The sequence below is a fragment of the Salvelinus alpinus genome, chromosome 12 (assembly GCF_045679555.1).
Source record: "Salvelinus alpinus chromosome 12, SLU_Salpinus.1, whole genome shotgun sequence".
Taxonomy (NCBI): Eukaryota; Metazoa; Chordata; class Actinopteri; order Salmoniformes; family Salmonidae; genus Salvelinus; species Salvelinus alpinus.
The window spans coordinates 33,566,524-33,587,901 of NC_092097.1; the positions used below are offsets into that span (position 1 = coordinate 33,566,524).

At 42.1% G+C, this 21,378-nt stretch overlaps 2 protein-coding genes across 7 annotated transcripts; one reads left to right on the top strand and one right to left on the bottom strand.

Annotated features, from left to right (window-relative positions):
• Positions 1-5,872: 5,872 nt before the first annotated feature.
• On the bottom strand, positions 5,873-8,249 carry LOC139535931 (EEF1A lysine methyltransferase 3-like). Of its 2 annotated transcripts, XM_071335904.1 has the most exons (4): positions 8,183-8,249; positions 7,781-7,938; positions 7,502-7,613; positions 5,873-7,226 (listed from the first exon to the last, which is right to left on the bottom strand). In XM_071335904.1, the coding sequence occupies exons 2-4, from the start codon at positions 7,913-7,915 to the stop codon at positions 6,829-6,831; spliced, it is 645 nt and encodes a 214-aa protein (XP_071192005.1). In that variant the 5' UTR covers positions 7,916-7,938; positions 8,183-8,249; the 3' UTR covers positions 5,873-6,828. The 2 variants fall into 2 exon arrangements, with proteins under 2 accessions (XP_071192005.1, XP_071192004.1); XM_071335903.1 differs by having other exon boundaries at positions 7,781-8,235.
• A 184-nt stretch (positions 8,250-8,433) lies between these two features.
• On the top strand, positions 8,434-20,709 carry LOC139535933 (syntaxin-16-like). 5 transcript variants are annotated; one of them, XM_071335910.1, is made up of 9 exons: positions 8,434-8,803; positions 9,645-9,674; positions 10,740-10,847; positions 15,454-15,594; positions 16,673-16,835; positions 17,049-17,134; positions 19,056-19,199; positions 19,363-19,443; positions 19,585-20,709. In XM_071335910.1, exons 1-9 carry the CDS (start codon positions 8,723-8,725, stop codon positions 19,684-19,686), a joined length of 936 nt encoding a protein of 311 aa, XP_071192011.1. In that variant the 5' UTR covers positions 8,434-8,722; the 3' UTR covers positions 19,687-20,709. The 5 variants fall into 5 exon arrangements, with proteins under 5 accessions (XP_071192011.1, XP_071192009.1, XP_071192007.1 ...); XM_071335908.1 differs by having other exon boundaries at positions 8,454-8,854; XM_071335906.1 differs by lacking the exon at positions 9,645-9,674 and adding an exon at positions 10,568-10,579 and having other exon boundaries at positions 8,575-8,854.
• Positions 20,710-21,378: the final 669 nt, after the last annotated feature.

The following is a 21,378-nucleotide window of genomic DNA, read 5'->3' on the forward strand; positions in this document are numbered from 1 at the left end:
TTGTCGGAACTAGAAGCACAAGCATTTCGCTACACTCGCATTAACATCTGCTAACCATGTGTATGTGACAAATAAAATTTGATTTGATTTGACCCCACCGGATAACTTTTCAGAAGTGGTTACGTTGTCCAAACCTCTGCTCTCCTCCCCCTCAGAGTTTCTCACTTCCCCAGCTTTCTGACTCTCTACTATATGCCTTTCCTCAATTTGCAGCATTGTCACCTGTGTCTCAGACAGATACCCCTTGTTTTGACAAGGCTCAGCTGTGTCCCTCACCTCCCTGTCTCTCTCATCATCTCCCTCCCCCTCCACTACAACATATCTCTTTATCCCAACAGTGCCGCTCCATTCCGCTCCCTCAGCAACACAGTGCTTCATGTTGGTGTCAGGCTCCTCCTTACTGATGATCTCAGCTTCACAATCTGTCTCCTCCTCAGTCTCTGTCTAAGAGTCAAACTCTCCCTCGGCCCCCATGATGACCGTGTCCCCTGAGCTGTGGCTGTTTGTGCTGCTGCAGGAGAGCGTGTCAGCTTTAGCTGGCCCACTGGGCTCTTTCTCACTGCGTTTTTCATCCTGTGTTGACGTTAATCAAAATGTGTCCCTTTTCGTGATCCCTTTGCACCTCTCAGTCCTTTGCTACTTCAAGGGAGCTTTCGCCAGAACTGAAAATCATCCCCTGTCTCAGGCTATCACTACTCTGGAACAACATATCCCCAATGCCCAAATAAAATTCTTCATATAGTGCAGCACCATCCTCCCCAGCACTTTCTGGATCCCACAGCTCACGTCCCTCTTCCTCATTTTCTGAGTCAGGGGCTGTGTCCTTCCGGATGCATTTCACTGCATCCCAGAGGGACTTGGGGTATTGCGGCTCCTCTTAATGTGTGGTGAGTGTGGTGGATATGGACAGGACAGGGGTAAAGGCCTCGGCCAGTATCTCTAGGCTCCAGGTTCTAGAGGAGGGTTCTGGAGGGGGAGAGTGGGACCGAGGGAGATGGAGTGGGAGAACTGGAGGGGAAGAGCGGGACTGAGGGAGGGGGAGATGGGAATTGGGACAGGGAAATGGAGTCTAAGTGTTCAGTAGGAGGGTAATCAGGGTGAAGGGGTAAGCTTATATCTGAGGGAGAGGGTGGATCTTCAGGAAGAGACAGGGGGTCTATGTTAGACTTAGGGAGGGAAGATAATGAAATGAACTGGGAGGGTAAAGTCAACAAGTGATGAGAGGAAGAGGAGGGTCTTGAATTAGAGGGGGAGGTAGCATTTAAAGGTGAGTGTGGGGGAGAATCAGGGTTACTTAGAGGTGGGTTGAGGCAATGTGAGATGGGTGGGGGGAAACCATCATCACCAAATTGACCTGCTTCCTGGCAAGGATTGAATGGGGGCTCGTTTGTGCTACCTGTCTCTCGTAAAGACTTCACCTTTACGTCAGGCAGATGGTCACTGGAGTTCTCCACAGAGACATCACATGTTTGTTCCCTCAGCTCCATCTTGGGCTCTGCAACTATATCTGGTGCAGACTGGTCATCTAAAGTGACATCAGCGTCTTTAGCAGAAAAATAATCTTCAGTGACACCAATCTCAGGCGATGCCTCTGACACTGGCTCCTTCAGAGTAACCTCAGGAAGGCACTCAAGGGTGTCATTGTTCTCATCTTTTGGCAGCTGTGGCATCTCATCCTTTTCTGTTTTATCCTGAACGCTGGAGTTCAGAAAAGGGATCCCCAAAATCCTCTCAGCACGCTCCTCCCAGGTCTCATTGTCAGGGATCGAAGGTGAGGGCAAGAGCGATTCAGAGAGTTGGCTTGTCTTTATCTGCTGAGGCAAGTCTTTTTCAATGACAGTTGTGTCAGAGGGTTTGAAATCACTCACAGGCTCTTCACTATCTAACAGGGGGCAGATCTGGGCTGATATATCAATGCTCTGATCAGGTGTAGTATCCTCCTTGACTTGGTTATTGGGATATTGGGATCTATTGGGATAGGGTCGATAGGGGAGCTTGGGTCTAGATCAGGCACAGGGGGTCACTAGGAGTTGCAGGAGTAAGCACAAATACTGGGAATGTTCTTTTTTAGGAGGGAAAATTAACTCCACTGATTACAACACAAGTTGCATTGATGACCAGAAGACCACTGCTACCGTCAGACTCTGTGTCTCTCTTGAGCTCCAATCGCCTCACTTCAACATCAAGAAGATGATTGCAAGCATCGGGGCTATTTTCTGTACGATCATCATTCAGATTCTTACCTGGTTCGCTCTCCTCCCAGGTACCCATCAAATAGCTAGGTGAGGGATTGTCACTCTTGACTCGGCCCATGTAACTGGGCTCCCTCCATAAGGGATACTTGACTGACACAGGAGCCAGTACTTGCATCCCTTTTCTCCTGGATACAGGGGATGAAGCACTAACCTGGGTGCCTTCTGGCAAGGCAATTTCACTGTCCGTCGTACTGGGTAGGCATTGGAGGTCACTTTCCACTCCTTCTCAGGGCTCTGAATGGCCCTGAGAAGCTCATCCCTGTGGGCTTCTGCTTGCTCACTTCCCATCCAGTCTAGCGCCCCCTTCAGTTTAGGTTTGAGATTGCTGTTTCTTATGGAGGAAGGGGTCTGGGCTGAAGCACTGGAATCATGCTGGAGTGATGGCACACCTGAATCAACTTTATCTGCAAGCTTATGCGATTCATTACTGGCACTACACTCCTCTAGGCCGCTAGATACTCTGCTTAACTCACTGTTTGACACAGTTGTTAGAGGGGAGGTGGTGAAGAGTGGCAGAGAAAGGGGTTTTAGTGTTTCTTCAGGAGAACTTGGCAACCTTGCCACTCCACCCATGCGAGACACCAAGCAATATATGGTCTCCCCTCCTTTCCTTTTCTTTAGACTGACTTTCCTTTCTGTGGTGGCACTGGGGTAGGCCTTCTCACTGAGGTTGGCCATCTGAGGCTGTTGTGGGGACTGCAGGAGAGGTGAGAGGCTTTCAGACCGGATTGGCATGTTCTGTGGATGGGCTGGAAAGCCTGTCCATTGACCAACTACAACATGTCCTTGCTGCCTATGCCCTCCAGGATCAGACCAGGTCCTCTGCTTCCACTCTTCTTTCATAAACTCATCTCCCCCTCCCCTTTCCCTATGAAAGTCTAGTACAGAGTAGTCTTGCTTCCTCGGAGTAGGCAGTGTGCAGTTTTTGTGTCTGTTAGCTCTCGGATCCCACCCTGCATACACAGAAGCCATGGCTTCTTTAGTGGTATATTTCTCAGAATGTTGCATTACTGGTGAAATGTTATGTGGGGCATTATAAGGTGGAGGTGGAATGTAGCCTGGAGGTTGAGTAAACAACCTCTTCTGGTAGCTTGTCTCATTCTCCTTGGTGTCTGATGGGTATGTTGTATAAGGAATGACTGGCTCAGACAAGCGGTGGCACATAGTTTGCTGTGTGTCCCTCCTCTCCCACTGTCCCCATTGTCTTGGCTGAAGAGGTAGTCCCGCCAGATGCATTGCACTTGCTATGGGTTCTGCGCCACTTCTGTTGCCCCATGATTCTCTCTCCAGGACTCTCTCACTCTCCGGCGCCCCCTCGTCCCCCACCCTCAGCCCTGCCTCCAGGCGTCTCTTCCTAGGGAGTGAGTGGCTGCAGCGGGCCGCCCAGGCCTCCAGCTCCCGATAGTTACTGTCACTCAGACTTCTCTTGGCTAGCTCCCTCCTGTAGCGGACAGGACTACAGGGCTCCCACTTCCTCTGCCACCCCTCCCTCTGCATCCTTCTCACACACTCCCTTTCCCTCTCACTAGCTGCTGCTCTATGAGCCTCTCCCACCTGCCATTCCGTCTCTCTCTTCTCTTGAGCCTGATAGTCCCTTAAGCCCTGGAGCTGTCGGAGCTGGTTGTCTAGAGCAAAAGGGAAATGAGGGATAGAGGGCAACAGATATTGATCAGTCCAGTTGGTATAGTCCTGTAGGACCCCTCCGGTCCTAGAACCTGGTACTGTCCAACAACTGGGCTCCCTGCCCTGGTACGGTTGAAAATCTAATGCCTGGTGCTTGTCCTGATATCTGTGGAAATAATAGGGTGTGGAAAAAACATTAAGATTACCCCAATACCTAGCTTTGCAGGACACAGTGGTGTAGCATGTTACATGGACACCTAATAACCCATATAGACAACAAAGAAAATATTGCATAGTAAATTCACTTGTAAGTGAAATATATTTTTGAATGAATACAAACAACCTTATTTACATGATCTTTATGTGATACTAGGTTTCTTTTTCTTAGGATTATGACTATTCTGCTCGGTTTAAGAACATTCTGCTCTGCTTCTGTTTGCCAACAAAGAGACATGAAAACAAACTAAGCAGACCATAGCTATTTGTTTACGTTTCTCACCTGGCAAGCTTTCCCAGAGACAAACACACTATCATTTTAAAACAGCTTAAAGTGAACTGAACTCACACATGTGCAAAGTTTCGTCCGGGAACAGTCCCAAATTTGTCATATATAGGTGGTTGCCCCTCACTCACAGCCCAGAACTCCATCACAAGAGGTTTGAAACCAGAGACTGACTTCTGAAATTATTGTAGAGGAAAAACATACATTTTATTGTTGTATCCCTAATGTAGATATGCCTTTTCAACTACAGAATTGCTTTTAGCATTTTGATTTTTTTTCTCTATTTCATCAAATGAGATGCAGTTTCACTGTTGAAGTAGAAAACTAAACTTTTATAGTCCAGACTTGCATACAAAAGTCAAACTTTAGATCAAACCAACAAGTGTGAATTTGTATGAATATAAGATATAAGATCAACTGAAAGCACATTTAATAATCCAATGACTGTCATATCACACATACCTCTGGTCAGTGTTTCTGGAGGAAGGTCCTTGCTTTTAGGGTATAGTCTGATGCTGACCACACCAACTGGGCAACTTGTTTTAGAAAGAAAATGTTATTGATCCCCCCTTCCTCGTGCCACACACCCTCACTCCCCTGTCACCGCCAGAGGCCATCCTCCTCTTGTCCACAGCCAACATTCCCATTCAAAACATCACAGTGGAATTATTTTAAGAGGCACACCCTGGTTGCAACAAACATTCCCCACCCAGTCACATTCCCTGGGCTGACAGATAGCAGGATGAGAGAAGTGGGAATATAAACTGTGTCTGTACATACACACGGACCAATGTGACACAGCAGGTAAAAAAAAACTTTGCCTGCTCCCAAATGCTTACTTCAGCGTTTTTTGGCTGAAGTTAATTGTTTGGGGCAACAAAGGCTGTCTGCCATGAATTTACGGTCCTTGCTATCCGGTATCCTTGGGACGTCGCTACCCGATTTGAAGTTTAAATGAAAAATGGTTAAGGTTAGGTAAGGGTGGGGTTTAGAGTAGAGACGTCCTAAGGATCACGAATAGCAATAACCTGAATTTATTGGGATTTAAAATCGGATAGTTTTGGGGTCAGATTGAGGATTAGGGACAGCAGTGGTGGAGGATTTAAAACCTGATAGTTTTGGGGTCAGATTGAGGATTAGGGACAGCAGTGGAGGATTTAAAATCTGATAGTTTTGGGGTCAGATTGAGGATTATGGACAGCAGTGGTGGAGGATTTAAAATCTGATAGTTTTGGGGTCAGCTTGAAGATTAGGGACAGCAGTGGTGGAGGATTTAAGGATGACACTATACAATATATCTTTCCAAAGATGTCATCCTTGATTTTCATGTTTGCTTGTACAATGCTGAAATGACACTGAGGGTTGGCACACTTCACATTGTGTGTACATGGTTGATGTGCTTAAAAGTGAATGACATTGCAAACCTAAGGAAAAAAGCATTACAACATGTCATCTATTATATCAACGACAAAGCAGACAAGGAGATTGTTGCTGAAAGTTGTATACATTTTATTAACTTTATTTCTCAGAAGTTTTGGTTCTCAATCAATCATTTGATAATTGAAAAATTTATAATTTCTTACAGGCACTATAGGCATAGGAAAGTAATGCATAACATTTTATTTTATGTTGTACCACAGGTTACTTTTTGTCCAACTTGCTTGGGCATTATCATTATAATATTGATCAAAGGATTATTACACGCACGATGAATGACAGTTTCTCATATGGGGACCATGTGGACCACTAGTGGAGAGCCCACTGTGAATATAGATAGGGATCTGTTGTTTTGTCGGGTGAGCTATAGCACAGAGAGAGGTGAAGGGGGGGTATAACGGCCGGTCTCTCTTTGAAACTATCCAGCGGAACAAACAGGCTTTTCTTTTCTAAACAGAAACTCTGCACATCAGCAGAGAGCAGGAGAGTGAGGGGATGAAGTATGTCCAGGCGGAGGGAGTGGGAGTGGGGGCAGAAACTGTCAATTTTGCCAGTTCTGCAAGTGGATGGTATCATCAACATTTTCCCAGTAATCAACCCTGTCAACCTAAACAATATAACACTTCCTCAAACCAGATCAAACACAACTTGATTTGACTGTAGTAACCTGCCAAAGACAGGAAATTTATCTTTGATATGTTTTTCCTGCCCACAAAAGTATTATTCTGTTTCTTACAAGACCATACAGACCTTTTCATTCAACATGATGACCTATTGGTCTATATTTTGTTTAAAATAACACTTTTGGGAGCACTAAAATCAGAGTGAGGAGCCTTTGCTCTTTTGTGTCAGGTGCCTATTCGTTCTTATCCAGCTCCTGCACAAAGTTTTTTTGGAGAGGAAGGAACCCCAGAGGGTTCAGAGAGTCAGGCACTGTTGTGTGGTTCTCTTCCAAGTCTCAACCTATTTACCGGTTCATCAGTCTCCCAGTCCTATCCAGTCTCATTTCTGTCACTGCTTCCCTCTCAGAGTAGCGCTGTAGATGTTGATGTTCTGTGTGGGGTCGCGGTGCTCCAGCTTGACATGGAACCTCTGTGGCAGAGTGTCTCCATAGAAGCCAGGCGTTCCGTGCTCTTCTCGCATCTTGGATGAGAGGTACACCACTGCCCTGACCTTGCACAGGTGAACCAGTGTGTCCAGCAGGAGGGGGTAAGTCTCAGACAGGTACACAATGTCTGCACCCAGTACCAGGTCCCAGTCCATGGGGAAGATGTGCTGGTCTTGGCCCCAGGAGAGGGGGAGGACGGAGGGGGCAACAGAAGGCCAGCCGGAGGACGGCATGTTGGCTGAGACGTTGCTTTGCAGTTGAGGGACAGCAAGGGGGAGGTCTGTCAAGGTCACATCCGCTCCTGTAACAGTGGGAAATTAGGTAAATACACCTTTATAAATGATTATCTTTGTGATGTTTTACATTTTTATTGTAGTGTTTCAAAGTCTTTGAAAAGTACATTTGTAGGCTAATGTGCGTGTGACAGGGTAAACAGTGTGATGGAAAGGCAATTCAAATTCTATAAACGGCTATTAAAGTAAATAATAATGAATAGGCTATTGAAATAACAGTGGATGCTACTGAAAATCGACATTGCCGACCTCTACTGGACGGACAAAGAATGAACCAACATACCCAAACGTGCTGCCAAAATGCCAACAATGCCAGTCCCTGCGCCCAACTCAATGATGCGCTTTCCTTTCAGGTTGAGCGAGTTTTCCTCGAAATAGCGGCATAGATGAAGCGCCTATTTAACCAACAGTAACCAAACAGTAAATACAACAGGCAGCTCATTAAATTCCTTGCATAACACTACTGTATTAAATGCACTACTACATAACCAATAAAGCTGTATTCATCATGTGCAGAATAAATGTAGCCAGTGTGTACTCATGGAGTTAGTAGTGAACTTACGGCGTCCCACACTGGCGCTGCCACGCCGAGGTTGGCGCTGAACACCTGGCTGATCTTTAACTCTTGACCGATGAATTTGTACACGCTATCATCAGAAAATGTATCAGCAAATAAACCGTCGTCTACAGGTAACATGAATCCCTCTTCCTCTCCATATTCTGCCATTGTAAATAAAAATGGTTAGACTGTTAATGTAGTTTATCCTTAGCCATTAGCTTAACGCATTCAAGGAAGCATGCGCGATAGAGATTCCAATGGGTACGTTCCTGTTCGCTGATAGTTACAGTTGGGGGTAGCGCTAAAAACCGAATATATTCCTCAGTTTTATAGATGCCAATGCTTTTATTGCAATATAATACTATGCAATGCAGAACTATATATCATGCATCCTTGATTACCTACATTATTTCAACTCTTCTTCAAAAATATCGGTGGACTGAAACCTTGTGGGATTGACCCGGAAAATAAAACGTTTCTCGTTTTTATGTATTTATTTTATTAATATAAAAGTACATAATATGAAAATACATAAAATATGATTAATGATGATTAGATTTAGTTTTACAAATATATTCTCTTTAATAGAGGTCTCCAATTCAAATTAAAAGTGTTAACCGGGAAGTGTTTGGTCACGAAGCTCTTATTGTGTATTTACGTTTTCCACGTAGATGAGGCCAGAACACAGACCTCATCTTCAGTACATGTTTCATTGAAGTCAAACTTAATATTTTATGTTTTATTTATGTACTTCATAAAAGCGAAAGATAGAAAACAAACGATATATTATTGTGAGGACAGAAAGGGGAAGAACCCTTCGATTAGCCGGTACAGGCTATCTCGCTAACGTTCATTGCATTGTATAGTAGCTAGCTAGTCGTTGTAGTCACTGTGCGATACGGGTTGTTATTTGATAGCTACACATCTTAAGGGTGTAAATTAAGCATGGCAACTAGGCGCTTGACCGATGCCTTCTTATTAATGCGGAACAATGCAATCCAAAATCGTCATATATTGGCTGAGCAAGTGAGTACATACGGCACCCGTCGTACTCTGAGTACACGTAGCAATGCTGCGGTGAGTCTAACGTTAATCGTCTGAATTTGACGTGTGTGTGTGATGGTTAACACATTAATAAACTAGCCGTAGTTTGATTAAGTCTCCTCGTTAGCTAATTAACTAGTGGCCATCTAACACACATTAATATGATGTTGGCTACTTGCTGCATTTAGCTGTCAAGCTAGAACGCAACAACTAGGTACAGTTAGCTGTCAAGCTAGATGCGCACATTTGCCTTGGCCTGAGTCATGTCACAGAGGCATGCTTTTAGAGTACTGATAGCCTCAACTTGCATTACCAATCATCTTAGAGCGTGCATTCTCCTTTGGCATGATAAAGTCAATTGAAGCAATGTATTTGTCAAAGTAAGAAACAAATTAAACGTTTGGCTAAAGGTAGAACATGAAGTTAATTTTAAGGGCAATGTTCAGTACTTGATAAAGAAGCAATAACAGTTCATGCTGGAATGAGTTGAATAGTCTTTTGTTATAGAGATGGTCAAATGTAACAATTGACGTGTTACATTTTATGAGGTATTTGTTTGTAGTGTGTACCCTTTTGCTTTTTAGTGAGTTGCATGTCTTTCTAAAACCTACCCTTTAGATGGTGCTTTGCTCTGTTTTAGATTTAATTGATCCTGTGCTTGGTGTTGGGTTGTTAAACTGTTATTTTTAAGATATTTGACAAACTTTACATTGATATAGCCTAGGCCTACTTGTTACGAAGATATTTGTATATGCTAATTTAGAATACTTAGTTTGCACTGTTGGTCACTGATATATATTTTCTATTTTGCATTATTGACCAGGATGCAGGGCCTTTTACAAATGCTGTCTATGTAAGTCCATAATATCTTAGCCTATTTATTTTGCATAGTTTCAAAACTCTAAAGAGTTTATAGTTTTCCCTTTCAGTCCCTCTTTCGTTCACCCTCCTACTTTTGGGCACTAAGGTGTTTTGACTATGGGACCGTTATTGTGTCCAGCAGCTTCATAGTAGAACTCAAATCCAGACTTTGAAATGACTTATTTTCATCCACCTGATTGTGGATAGTAGAGGAAGCGTTAGGCCCAATTCATTACAAGACAAATCAGTCGTCTGGCGTTTTGCGGCATAGTAATGTTTGTTTGGATCAAAGAGCAAATCCAGTGGTTACTAGACTTTGAGTTTCTGAAATGGCTTAGGTGCTCCTCGTTTTTATGGCATTATTTCTCTTGCATGGTGTTCTGGGTGCTCATGCTGAGTGATCTGCATGCATATCAAAATCCTCTTATAATGCTAATCTTTGTCCTACATCTTTCCTTTCTCTAGGCCTATATGAAATGCTTCTGTGCTTAGGCTAATCATTTGGAGATCAGGGACATAGGCTAACCCTATTTCTTTGCCTTCGCACACACACTCATGTCACACTTCACTGACCCAATGTATTTAGGCCTAGCATAGATTTATCAAAGACAGGCCTACCTTTTTAAAGGGTGATTTTACATGTTTGAAGAACCTCAATTGATTGATATAAAATTGAATTTTTGGGGTCAAAATTAGACATTTTGGAACATTAGTATGATCCCTCTTTAAACGGTATCTGTGACATTGCATGAAAAATGTCTGTATGAAGCTGATCACTGCTTTTTGTCTGGGGCTCACTTACTGTTACTTCTGTTACTGTCTCACTTCATCTCACCTCTCCCTCTCTCCTTATTGGACTTCGCTGGGGTCTGCCAATCACATTAGGAGCTTGATGAGGTACTGTCCAATCTCCTTGTATCCAAACTATACTATCAGAGTCACAAGGACCTATTTTTCTGGGGGAAACATAAACCATGCTTTGTATGGAAAGTCTGCAAACAACAATGCTTGAAATGGGAAATTATATGCTGTGTAATATCTGTGATGTTCCTATCAGTTGGCTGATGACCGCATGGCCCTGGTCTCTGGGATACGTTTGGACCCAGAAGCTGCCATCGGAGTCACCAAGAGACTGCCGCCCAAGTGGGTAGATGGGGTAGATGAGGTAAGAACCAATCACATGCTTTCTACAGTACTTCAGTATGATAAGTTTTTATTATTTTGTCTATACAGTGCATTCGGAAAATATTCAGACACTTTCACTTTTTACACATTTTGTTACATTACAGCCTTATTGTAAATAAAATACCCCATAATGACGAAGTGAAAACGTTTTTTTAGAAATGTTAGCAAATGTATTAAAAATAAAAAACATAAATACTTTATTTACGTAAGTATTCAGAGCCTTTGCTATGAGACTCGAAATTGAGTTCAGGTGCATCTTGTTTAAATTGATCATCCTTGAGATGTTTCTACAACTTGATTGGTGTCCACCTGTGGTAAATTCAATTGATTGTACATGATTTAGAAAGGCACACACCTGTATGTAAAGCACACACCGTGCTTCTACACCTGCATTACTAGCTGTTTGGGGTTTTAGGCTGGGTGTCTGTACAGCACTTCGAGATATTAGCTGATGTACGAAGGGCTATATCAAATAAAATTGATTGATTGATTGATTGATTGATTGTAAGGTCCCACAGCTGACAGTGTATGTCAGAGCAAAAACCAAGCCATGAGGTAGAAGGAATTTTCCGTAGAGCTCCGAGACAGAATGGTGTCGAGGCACAGATCTGGGGAAGGGTACCAAAACATTTCTGCAGCATTGAAGGTCCCCAAGAACACAGTGGCCTCCATCATTCTTAAATGGAAGAAGTTTGGAACCACCAACACTCTTCCTAGAGCAATCGGGGGAGAAGGGCCTTGGTCAGGGAGGTGACCCAGAACCCAATGGTCCCTCTGACAGAGCTCTGGAGTTCCTTTCTGGAGATGGTTGTCCTTCTGGAAGGTTTTCCCATCTCTGCAGCACTCCACCAATCAGGCCTTAATGGTAGAGTGGCCAGGCGGAAGCCACTCTTCAGTAAAAGGCACATGACAGCCCGCATGAAGTTTGCAAAAAGGCACCTAAAGGACTCTGACCATGAGAAACAAGATTCTCTGGTCTGATAAAACCAAGATTAAACTCTTTGGCCTGAATGCCAAGCGTCACGTCTGGCACTATCCTTACGGTGAAGCATCATACTGTGGGGATGTTTTTTAGCGGCAGGGACTGAGAGACTAGTCAGGATCGAGGCAAAGATGAACGAAACAAAGTACAGAGAGATCTTTGATGAAAATCTGCTCTAGAGCGCTCAGGAACCCAGACTGGGGCGACGGTTCACCTCCCAACAGGACAACGAACTTAAGCACACAGCCAAGACAACGCGGGAGTGGCTTCGGGACAAGTCTCTGAATGTCCTTGAGTGGCCCAGCCAGAGCCCAGACTTGATCCCGATCGAACATCTCTGGAGAGGAATAGCTGTACAGTGATGCTCCCCATCCAACCTGACAAAGCTTGAGATGATCTGCAGAGAAGAATGGGAGAAACTCCCCAAATACAGGTGTGCCAAGCTTGTAGTATCATACCCAAGAAGACTCGATGCTGTAATTGCTGCCAAAGGGGCTTCAACAAAGTACTGAGTAAAAGATCTTAATACTGATGTGAATGTAATTAAGTTTTTTATTTTTAATACATTTGCAAAAATTTGCTTTGTCCGTTATGGGGTATTATGTGTAGATTGAGGGGGGAAATTATTTAATCCATTTTAGAATAAGGCTTTAACGTAACAAAATGTGGAAAAAGTCAAGGGGTCTGAATACTTAACATGCACTGTATACAGTACCAGTCAAAAGTTTGGACACACCTACTCTTTTATGTGTTTTTCTTTATTTTTTACTATTTTCTACATTATAGAATAATAGTGTAGACATCAAAACTATGAAATAACATATGGAATCATGTAGTTTAACAAAAAATTGTTAAACAAATCAAAATATATTTGAAATTCTTCAAAGTAGCCACTCTTTGCCTTGATGACAGCTTTGCACGCTCTTGGCATTCTGTCAACCAGCTTAATGAGGAATGCTTTTCCAACAGTCTTGAAGGAGTTCCCACATATGCTGAGCACTTGTTGGCTGCTTTTCCTTCACTCTGCGGTCCAACTCATCCCAAACCATCTCAATTGGGTTGAGTTCAGGTGATTGTGGAGGTCAGGTCATCTGATGCAGCACTCCATCACTCTCCTTGGTCATATAGCCCTTACACAACCTAGAGGTGTGTTGGGTCATTGTCCTGTTGAAAAACAAATGATAGTCCCACTAAGTGCAAACCAGATGTGATGGCGTATCGCTGCAGAATGCTGTGGTAGCCATGCTGGTTAAGTGTGCCTTGAATTCTAAATAAATGACTGACAGTGTCACAAGCAAAGCACCATCACACCTCCTCCATGCTTCACAGTGGGAACCACACATGCGGAAATCATCCGTTCACCTACGCTGCGTCTCACGAAGACACGGCGGTTTGAACCAAAAATCTCCAATTTGGATTCATCAGACCAAAGGGCAGATTTCCACCAGTCTAATGTCCATTGCTTGTGTTTCTTGGCCCAAGCAACTGTCTTCTTATTGGTGTCCTTTAGTAGTGGTTTCTTTGCATCAATTAACCATGAAGGCCTGATTCACACAGTCTCCTCTGAACAGTTGATGTTGAGATGTGTCTGTTACTTGAACTCTCAAGCATTTATTTGGGATGCAATTTCTGAGGGTGGTAACTCTCATGAACTTATCCTCTGCAGCAGAGTTAAATCTGTGTCTTCCTTTCCCGTGGCGGTCCTCATGAGTACCAGTTTCAACATAGCGCTTGGTTTTTTTCAACTGCACTTGAAGAAACTTTCAAAGTTCTTGACATTTTCCGCATTGACTGACCTTCATGTCTTAAAGTAATGATGGACTGTCATTTCTCTTTGCTTATTTGAGCTGTTCTTGCCATAATATGAACTTGGTCTTTTACCAAATAGGCCTATCTTCTGTATACCACCCCTACCTTGTCACAAGACATCTGGCTCAAACGCATTAAGAAGGATAAAAATTCCACAAATTAACAAGGCACACCTGTTAATTGAAATGTATTCCAGCTGACTATCTCATGAAGCTGGTTGAGAGAATGCCAGGAGTGTGCAAAGCTGTCATCAAGGCAAAGGGTGGTTACTTTGAAGAGTATAACATATATTTGGATTAGTTTAAAACTTTTTTTTTGTTGTTGGTTACTAAATGATTCCATATGTGTTATTTCATAGTTTTGATGTCTTCATTATTATTCTACAATGGACAAAATAGTGAAGATAAACCCTGGAATGAGTAGGTGTGTCAACTATTGACTGGTACTGTATATAATATTTTTATTCACAGTGAATGAAGGATAACAATGTAAAGACATTGTACATTTCTCCTCGACCAATCTTTGAGGCTAAGGGAGGATTGATATATTTCCAATCCAATAAAATCTGTCTGTGGGCCAACCGGGAGACCAAGGCAATGGCATCTAGCTGTCTATTGGTCAGGGAAGGATTGTTGTTTGGTACTCCAAAAATAGCCTTTTCTGCACTAGGCTGCAACTCTAATCCAATGCTTCAGAAAGGGTCTTAAATATAGTGGACCAATCTACCAGACGTGGACAGGACCAGAACATGTGAGTCAAGTTCGCCAAGGAGCTTTTACACCTGTCACATGTACCATCAATTTGGGCAGAATTTTAAGAATCTGGCCTTACTGAAATGGATACGGTGAAGTACCTTAAACGGTATAAGGCTGAGCCGGGCACAAGAGGAGCTTCCATTTACTTTATTAAGTAAGCCACTATTTCAGACTTCATCAGAGATCTCTCCACCAAGTTTCTTTTCCTTTTGAGGACTATCTTATTAAACGTGTAGTTTATAATTTTACAACTTGATGTTAGATGGTCCCTCATTCTGAATGTAGTTTATGGGTCAGGAGAAACTAATCCATGGTTCAGTTTTCTTTAAACAGCCACAACAAACTGCACCTTACTTTAGCGACAACAAACTGCACCTTACTTTAGCGACAACAAACTGCACCTTACTATAGCCACAACAAACTGCACCTTACTATAGCCACAACAAACTGCACCTTACTATAGCCACAACAAACTGCACCTTACTTTAGCCACAACAAACTGCACCTTACTTTAGCCACAACAAACTGCACCTTACTTTAGCCACAACAAACTGCACCTTACTTTAGCCACAACAAACTGCACCTTACTTTAGCCACAACAAACTGCACCTTACTTTAGCCACAACAAAATGCACCTTACTTTAGCCACAACAAAATGCACCTTACTTTAGCCACAACAATCAATGGTAGTGATGGGGACATGTGAGCATGTTAAAAAAAATATCCATGGCCAAATCACCTTTTTAAGTAACATCTAACCAAATATGGAGTTTCAGGGTGAGGAACAATCTAACATCAAGTTGTAAAATAGTGAGCTAATCCTTTACGTTTAGGCTATTACATATGCCTAGTTTCACCACCATAATGAAACTATTGAGCTGTAGATACTTCAGAAAATGTCAGCCTATTAGTATTAGCCTATACCAAATTCCAAGGTCCCGTGTCAGTCTTCTTTAAAATTTCATTTTTATTGGAGCTTTCAGTGCATGTCCTGTTCTCCTGTGCATCCGTGTTAATCTTGTGGTTGCGTGGGCTTTCAGATTCAGTATGAAATCACACGGGTCCGGCAGAAAATGAAGGAGCTGGCCGCCCTCCATGATAAGCACATGAACCGTCCCACCCTGGATGACAGCAGTGAAGAAGAGCATGCCATAGAGATCACTACTCAGGAGATCACACAGGTTTGTCAGTGACAGAGGAGTCCATACAAGAAACTCAATTGAAGAGAATATAATATTTATTATTGTCAACTCTGCTTCTTTCGTGGAGCAAAGACGTTTAGCGACCGGGGAGAAAATACAATAACTCTTTCTGTGCAACATTTCCAAATTACATCAGTTTGAAGGGTTGTAAGGAAATGGAAAGCTGTGAAAACTACATGTTTCTGATAAGATTTCAGTTTGGCCTGGATGCATATTTTATGTGGTTGAAATACTGTCAGCTTTTATTTATTTTTTTACCTCTACAGACAGTCCCTAACTGCGCATTCATTCGCATTCTCTCAAGATGCTGAAACAAATAATATTTATCCTTTCCTGTTCCCAAGTCAAAATGTACATTTGGTGAATCACTTTACAGCAAGAAATTCTTAATTATGCAGGATTTAATATTAAGTCTGTGAGGGGGTTATAGACCTACAGTCAGTTTCCAGATTTCAGTTTCCATTTAATCCATTTGAACAGTAGGCTACACATAGCATATGCACTGCTATCGTCCTCTTTTACCACTTCACCAAATCTTTCCCAAACATTAGTTTTCTGGCCCTCCTTTCTCTTTATTTTCAACTTTCCATTTCACAGCTTTTGTCATATTTCTCTGACATTGTCCTTTTTGGCTCAGTGGATGACATTAACTTTTTCTGCCCGTTCACAAAAGCATTTGGTGGTTGGCGTGTAGGCTATTTGGCGCGCGTAAAGTTAGCCCCTAAAGCTTTGGTTTACACACTAATGCCAGATAGCTTAAAATAATGAAAGAAAAACCTCAATGTAGCCTATAGATATAAATTGCACTATAATTATACATTTACGGATTTAATAAAAAAAAAAAAATGTTTTCTCTTTATTCAACCCGACTCTTTATGACCCTAAACGCGCCCGCCCTACGGATATAACCACGGGACTGTGGGTTGAGTTAACCTGCACATCACTAGTGTAGATATTAATTATTTATTTTGAATTTAAATTGTACAAAGGTCAAATGTTTTTCTATAATATGGCAAAGATATATTGAGTGCTTGCTCCTTTGCCTGTGTGTGTGTAGATGTTCCACCGGTGTCAGCGTGCGGTGACAGGTCTGCAGTCTCGCTGTGGCCACTGCACAGAGCAGGAGGAGAGGCTTCTGAGAAATGTGGTGTCCTCGTTGGCAGGGAGCCTGCAGGAGCTGTCCACCAACTTCAGACACACACAGTCCAGTTACCTGAAACGTAAGCGAGCACTCACTCAAACTGAACGGTGGTATTTCACCTTACTGTATTTACTCCTACACCTCTTCAGCTATCTTCCATCCCTCACTTCTCTCTCTCCTGGCACGAACTTGCGCACACACACACACTCTACATTTCTCTGGTCTTAGGTTTCACCTCCACCCTCATCATATGTCTCTTTTATTGTCATAATATTGATGCTTTCTGTTACAGGCATGAAGAATCGCGAGGAGAGATCAAAGCACTTTTTTGACTCCGGTCCTCTAATGGAGGATGAAGATATAGCACTATATGACAGGGTGAGCTTGGAACTGACACTGTCAGTGTATTTTGACATTTCCCTGATCAGCATTGTTGCTAATACATACAGTTGAAGTTTCAATTTCATTTAAACTCGTTTTTCAACCACTCCACAAATTTCTTGTTAACAAACTATATTTTTGGCAAGTCGGTTAGGACGTCTACTTTGTGTTTGACACAAGTAATTTTTCCAACAATTGTTTACACACAGATTATTTCACTTATAATTCACTGTATCACAATTCCAGTGGGTCAGAAGTTTACATACACTAAGTTGACTGTGCCTTTAAACAGCTTGGAAAATTGCAGAAAATGATGTCATGGCTTTAGAAGCTTCTGATAGGCTAATTGAAATCATTTGAGTCAATTGGATGTGTACCTGTAGATGTATTTCAAGGCCTACCTTCAAACTCAGTGCCTCTTTGCTTGACATCATGGGAAAATCAAAAGAAATCAGCCAAGACATCAGAAAACAATTGTAGACCTCCACAAGTCTGGTTCATCCTTTGGAGCAATTTCCAAATGCCTGAAGGTACCACGTTCATCTGTACAAACAATAGTACGCAAGTATAAACACCATGGGACCACGCAGCCGTCTTACTGCTCAGGAAGGAGAGGCGCTCTGTCACCTAGAGATGAATGTACTTTGGTGCGGAAAGTGCAAGTCAATCCCAGAACAACAGCAAAGGACCTTGTGAAGATGCTGGAGGAAACGGGTACAAAAGTATCTATATCCACAGTAAAACGAGTCCTATATCTACATAACCTGAAAGTTCGCTCAAAACCGCCATAAAAAAGCCAGACTACAGTTTGCAACTGCACATGGGGACAAAGATTGTACTTTTTTGGAGAAATGTCCTCTGGTCTGATGAAACAAAAATTGAACTGTTTGGACATAATGCCCATCGTTATGTTGGTAGGAAAAAGGGGGAGGCTTGCAAGCCGAAGAACACCATCCCAACCGTGAAGCACGGGGGTGGCAGCATCATGTTGTGGGGGTGCTTTGCTGCAGGAGGGACTGGTGCACTTAACAAAATAGATGGCATCATGAGGAGGGAAAATTATGTGGATATATTGAAGTAACTCAAGACATCAGTCAGGGAGTTAAGCTTGGTCGCAAATGGGTCTTCCAAATTGACAATGAACACAAGCATACTTCCAAAGTTCTGGCAAAATGGCTTAAGGACAACAAAGTCAAGGTATTTGAGTGGCCATCACAAAGCCCTGACCTCAATCCCATAGAAAATTTGTGGGCAGAACTGAAAAAGCGTGTGCAAGCAAGGAGGCCTACAAACCTGACTCAGTTGCATGAGCTCTGTCAGGAGGAATATGCCAAAATTCACCCAACTTATTGTGGGAAGCTTGTGGAAGGCTACCTGAAACATTTGACCCAAGTTAAACAATTTAAAGGCAATGCTACCAAATACTAATTGAGTGTATGTAAACTTCTGACCCACTGGGAATGTGATGAAAGAAATAAAAGCTGAACTAAATCATTCTCTCTACTATTATTCTGACATTTCACATTCTTAAAATAAAGTGGTGATCCTAACTGACCTAAGACAGGGATTTTTTACTCAGATTAAATGTCAGGAATTGTGAAAATCTGTGTTAAAATGTATTTGGCTATGGTGTATGTAAACTTCTGACCTCAACTGATCTTTAGAGCCTAAACAAACAGAACAAGAATTCAGCCTGGTTGATAAGGAGCCAATAACAAACCACTCCTTTGTGTGGTGTATGAAGAGGTTACTGGACCGCAGGGAAAATTACCTGTGAATTGCACTATTTGACTGAAGTATTTTCATAGCATTAAGACTGTAACAAAACTATTTTTTCCCCCCACAGAAGGGAATAGGGTGGCATTTGGGACGTAGACAAAGTTCTATTCAGTGAGCCCATATTTTTGATCTCTCCCAGGGGTTTACAGGTGACCAGCTGATCCTGGTAGAGCAGAACACAGTGATGGTGGAGGAACGTGAGAGAGAGGTCAGACAAATAGTCCAGTCCATCTCTGACCTGAATGAGATTTTCCGAGACCTGGCTGGAATGGTGGTGGAACAGGTCTGTGAGGGGAAACCCTATTCAGTTTTTGGAAACATTACAACACCATCATGTTTATACCTTGTGATGATTAACATCAATAACAAACTGTGTCAGTATGGCCCATGGATATGGTTTTGTATGTTTTCCCAACTGATTTGTTTCTTTCTTTATCCAATATCAGGGCACAGTACTTGACAGAATTGACTTCAATGTGGAGCAATCGTGTGTCAAAACAGAAGAGGGGTTGAAACAGTTACAAAAGGTGAGGACACAATGGTAGATTGTGCAATGCACATCTGAAATATCAACAATGGTTCAAACGAAGCCCAATTGATGATTATGTCCATGAAAAAGGGAAAGATGTTATCTTGCCCGCAAACTTAATTATAATGTTTTCTTGCAGGCTGAACAGTATCAGAAGAAAAACCGAAAGATGCTGGTCATTTTAATCCTTACTGTTATAGTTGTCGTTCTAATACTTATTCTATTTGGGACCAAGTTCTAGTGATGCATTCCTTTGCTTTTGGTTTGTTGTGTGTGCTTGTATGAGGGTCTTATCTGTACTTCAAATGATGCTGACTACCTGTCCAACTTTTCAATCAACATCTGAAGAATCACCCTTCCAGAATCTCGCGCTGTACGACTCATGGAGATGTTGAATGCATGATTCTTAAGAGAGGACAGCCAGGGAGAGTTCCTATTTAACTTTGGAACATTCCTGCACACACCCACTGTCTGCTCCAATACCCTCTTGAACATAACCATATCCATGTGTCATGGTACTGCTACACAGAAAAAACACTTCTTCAATTCCCTTGTGGTCGACTACTGATTAATTGTCATGGCCATATAATTTGCTTGTTTTTGGAGAAAATAAGTGTTTTTTTCTGAGTTAGCATCATCTGTCCAGTTTTAGTGTAAGCTCTAGTTGTAAGCTCTGCTCTTCCATGTATGTTATTCCAAGAGAAGAAGTCTGACAATTCAGCTACTGCACATATGAATACTGAATGTCTATGAACGAGGAACATTTGTCTCGTGGTGTTGCTTTTACGGACCCTGGTCAGTGCATACATTTAATTTGTTGAGCATTTGTTTCATTTTCTGCTTTTTCATGTTTCCTTTTTCAAAGAGGGAGAAATTACAATGGTTTTTGTGTCGCTCAGTGGCTGAAGAACTACAATACTGATTGATTGAATACCAATAGTTCCGTTTGGAATCACACCATCCTAAATGAATGTCTCTGGACCAACAGCAGTGTCGTTCATGATGGTGCATATTTAGATCACGTGACGGCTTTCTCTTGTTTTATGACCCTTTCTATTGTTCGGTATCACTAACTGATACATCAGTTGAGTTTATTTAGTCTTTCATACCTCTCACAGTTTGCACATATCGAAAGACTGATTGGTTTCATGTCTGTCAAACTACTGTCTCCTGTATATTATGAAATTATTTATTTTGAATTTAAATTCTATAAAAGGTCAAAGGATTTTGTCTAATATGGCAAAGATGTATTGAATAGCCTAAATTGTGTCTGTGGCGGCCTGTGTTGGAATGAACGATGTGTTGCAAGCTTTTGCACTACTTTGCCGATTCCGCTACAAAATCAACACTACTCTACAGTTTCTTATGAAGAATGGTCCTGTTTTTTGGAAAGATATGTGACCCATTTCATGTTAAATTATGAATAGAATTCAAAGTGTACTCAAGTCTTTATTACTGATGATGAAGCTGAATTCATGGGGAGGTCCCAAATGGCACCCTATTCACTAAATAGTGTACTACTTTTGACCAGGACCAATAGCCAGGGAATAGGGTACAATTTGGGATGGAGTCATGGACAGAATTTGCCATTTCCAAAACATTGCCAAAGTTCAGTTATATATATATATAGATAATATTTATACACACTTCAATTATAAATCATAATTGTTTATGTCTGGATGTTTTCTGGGGGCGGGGGGACACCTTCGTCCCAATGGTATATTATGGCTCATGTTATTCTTATGTTTTTTGTTTTGTTTTACGATTGTGGATATTAGCGGTTTAAAGAAATAATACACGTGCATTGCATTGGTTCGTATCGGCAGTTTGAGATATAGCTGCTTACCAAGAAAACATTATGCATAAGTAGGATAGGATAGTCTTTCCATTGAGTCTTTTCCACTTTTATTTTACGGGGAAAATGAACAAAACT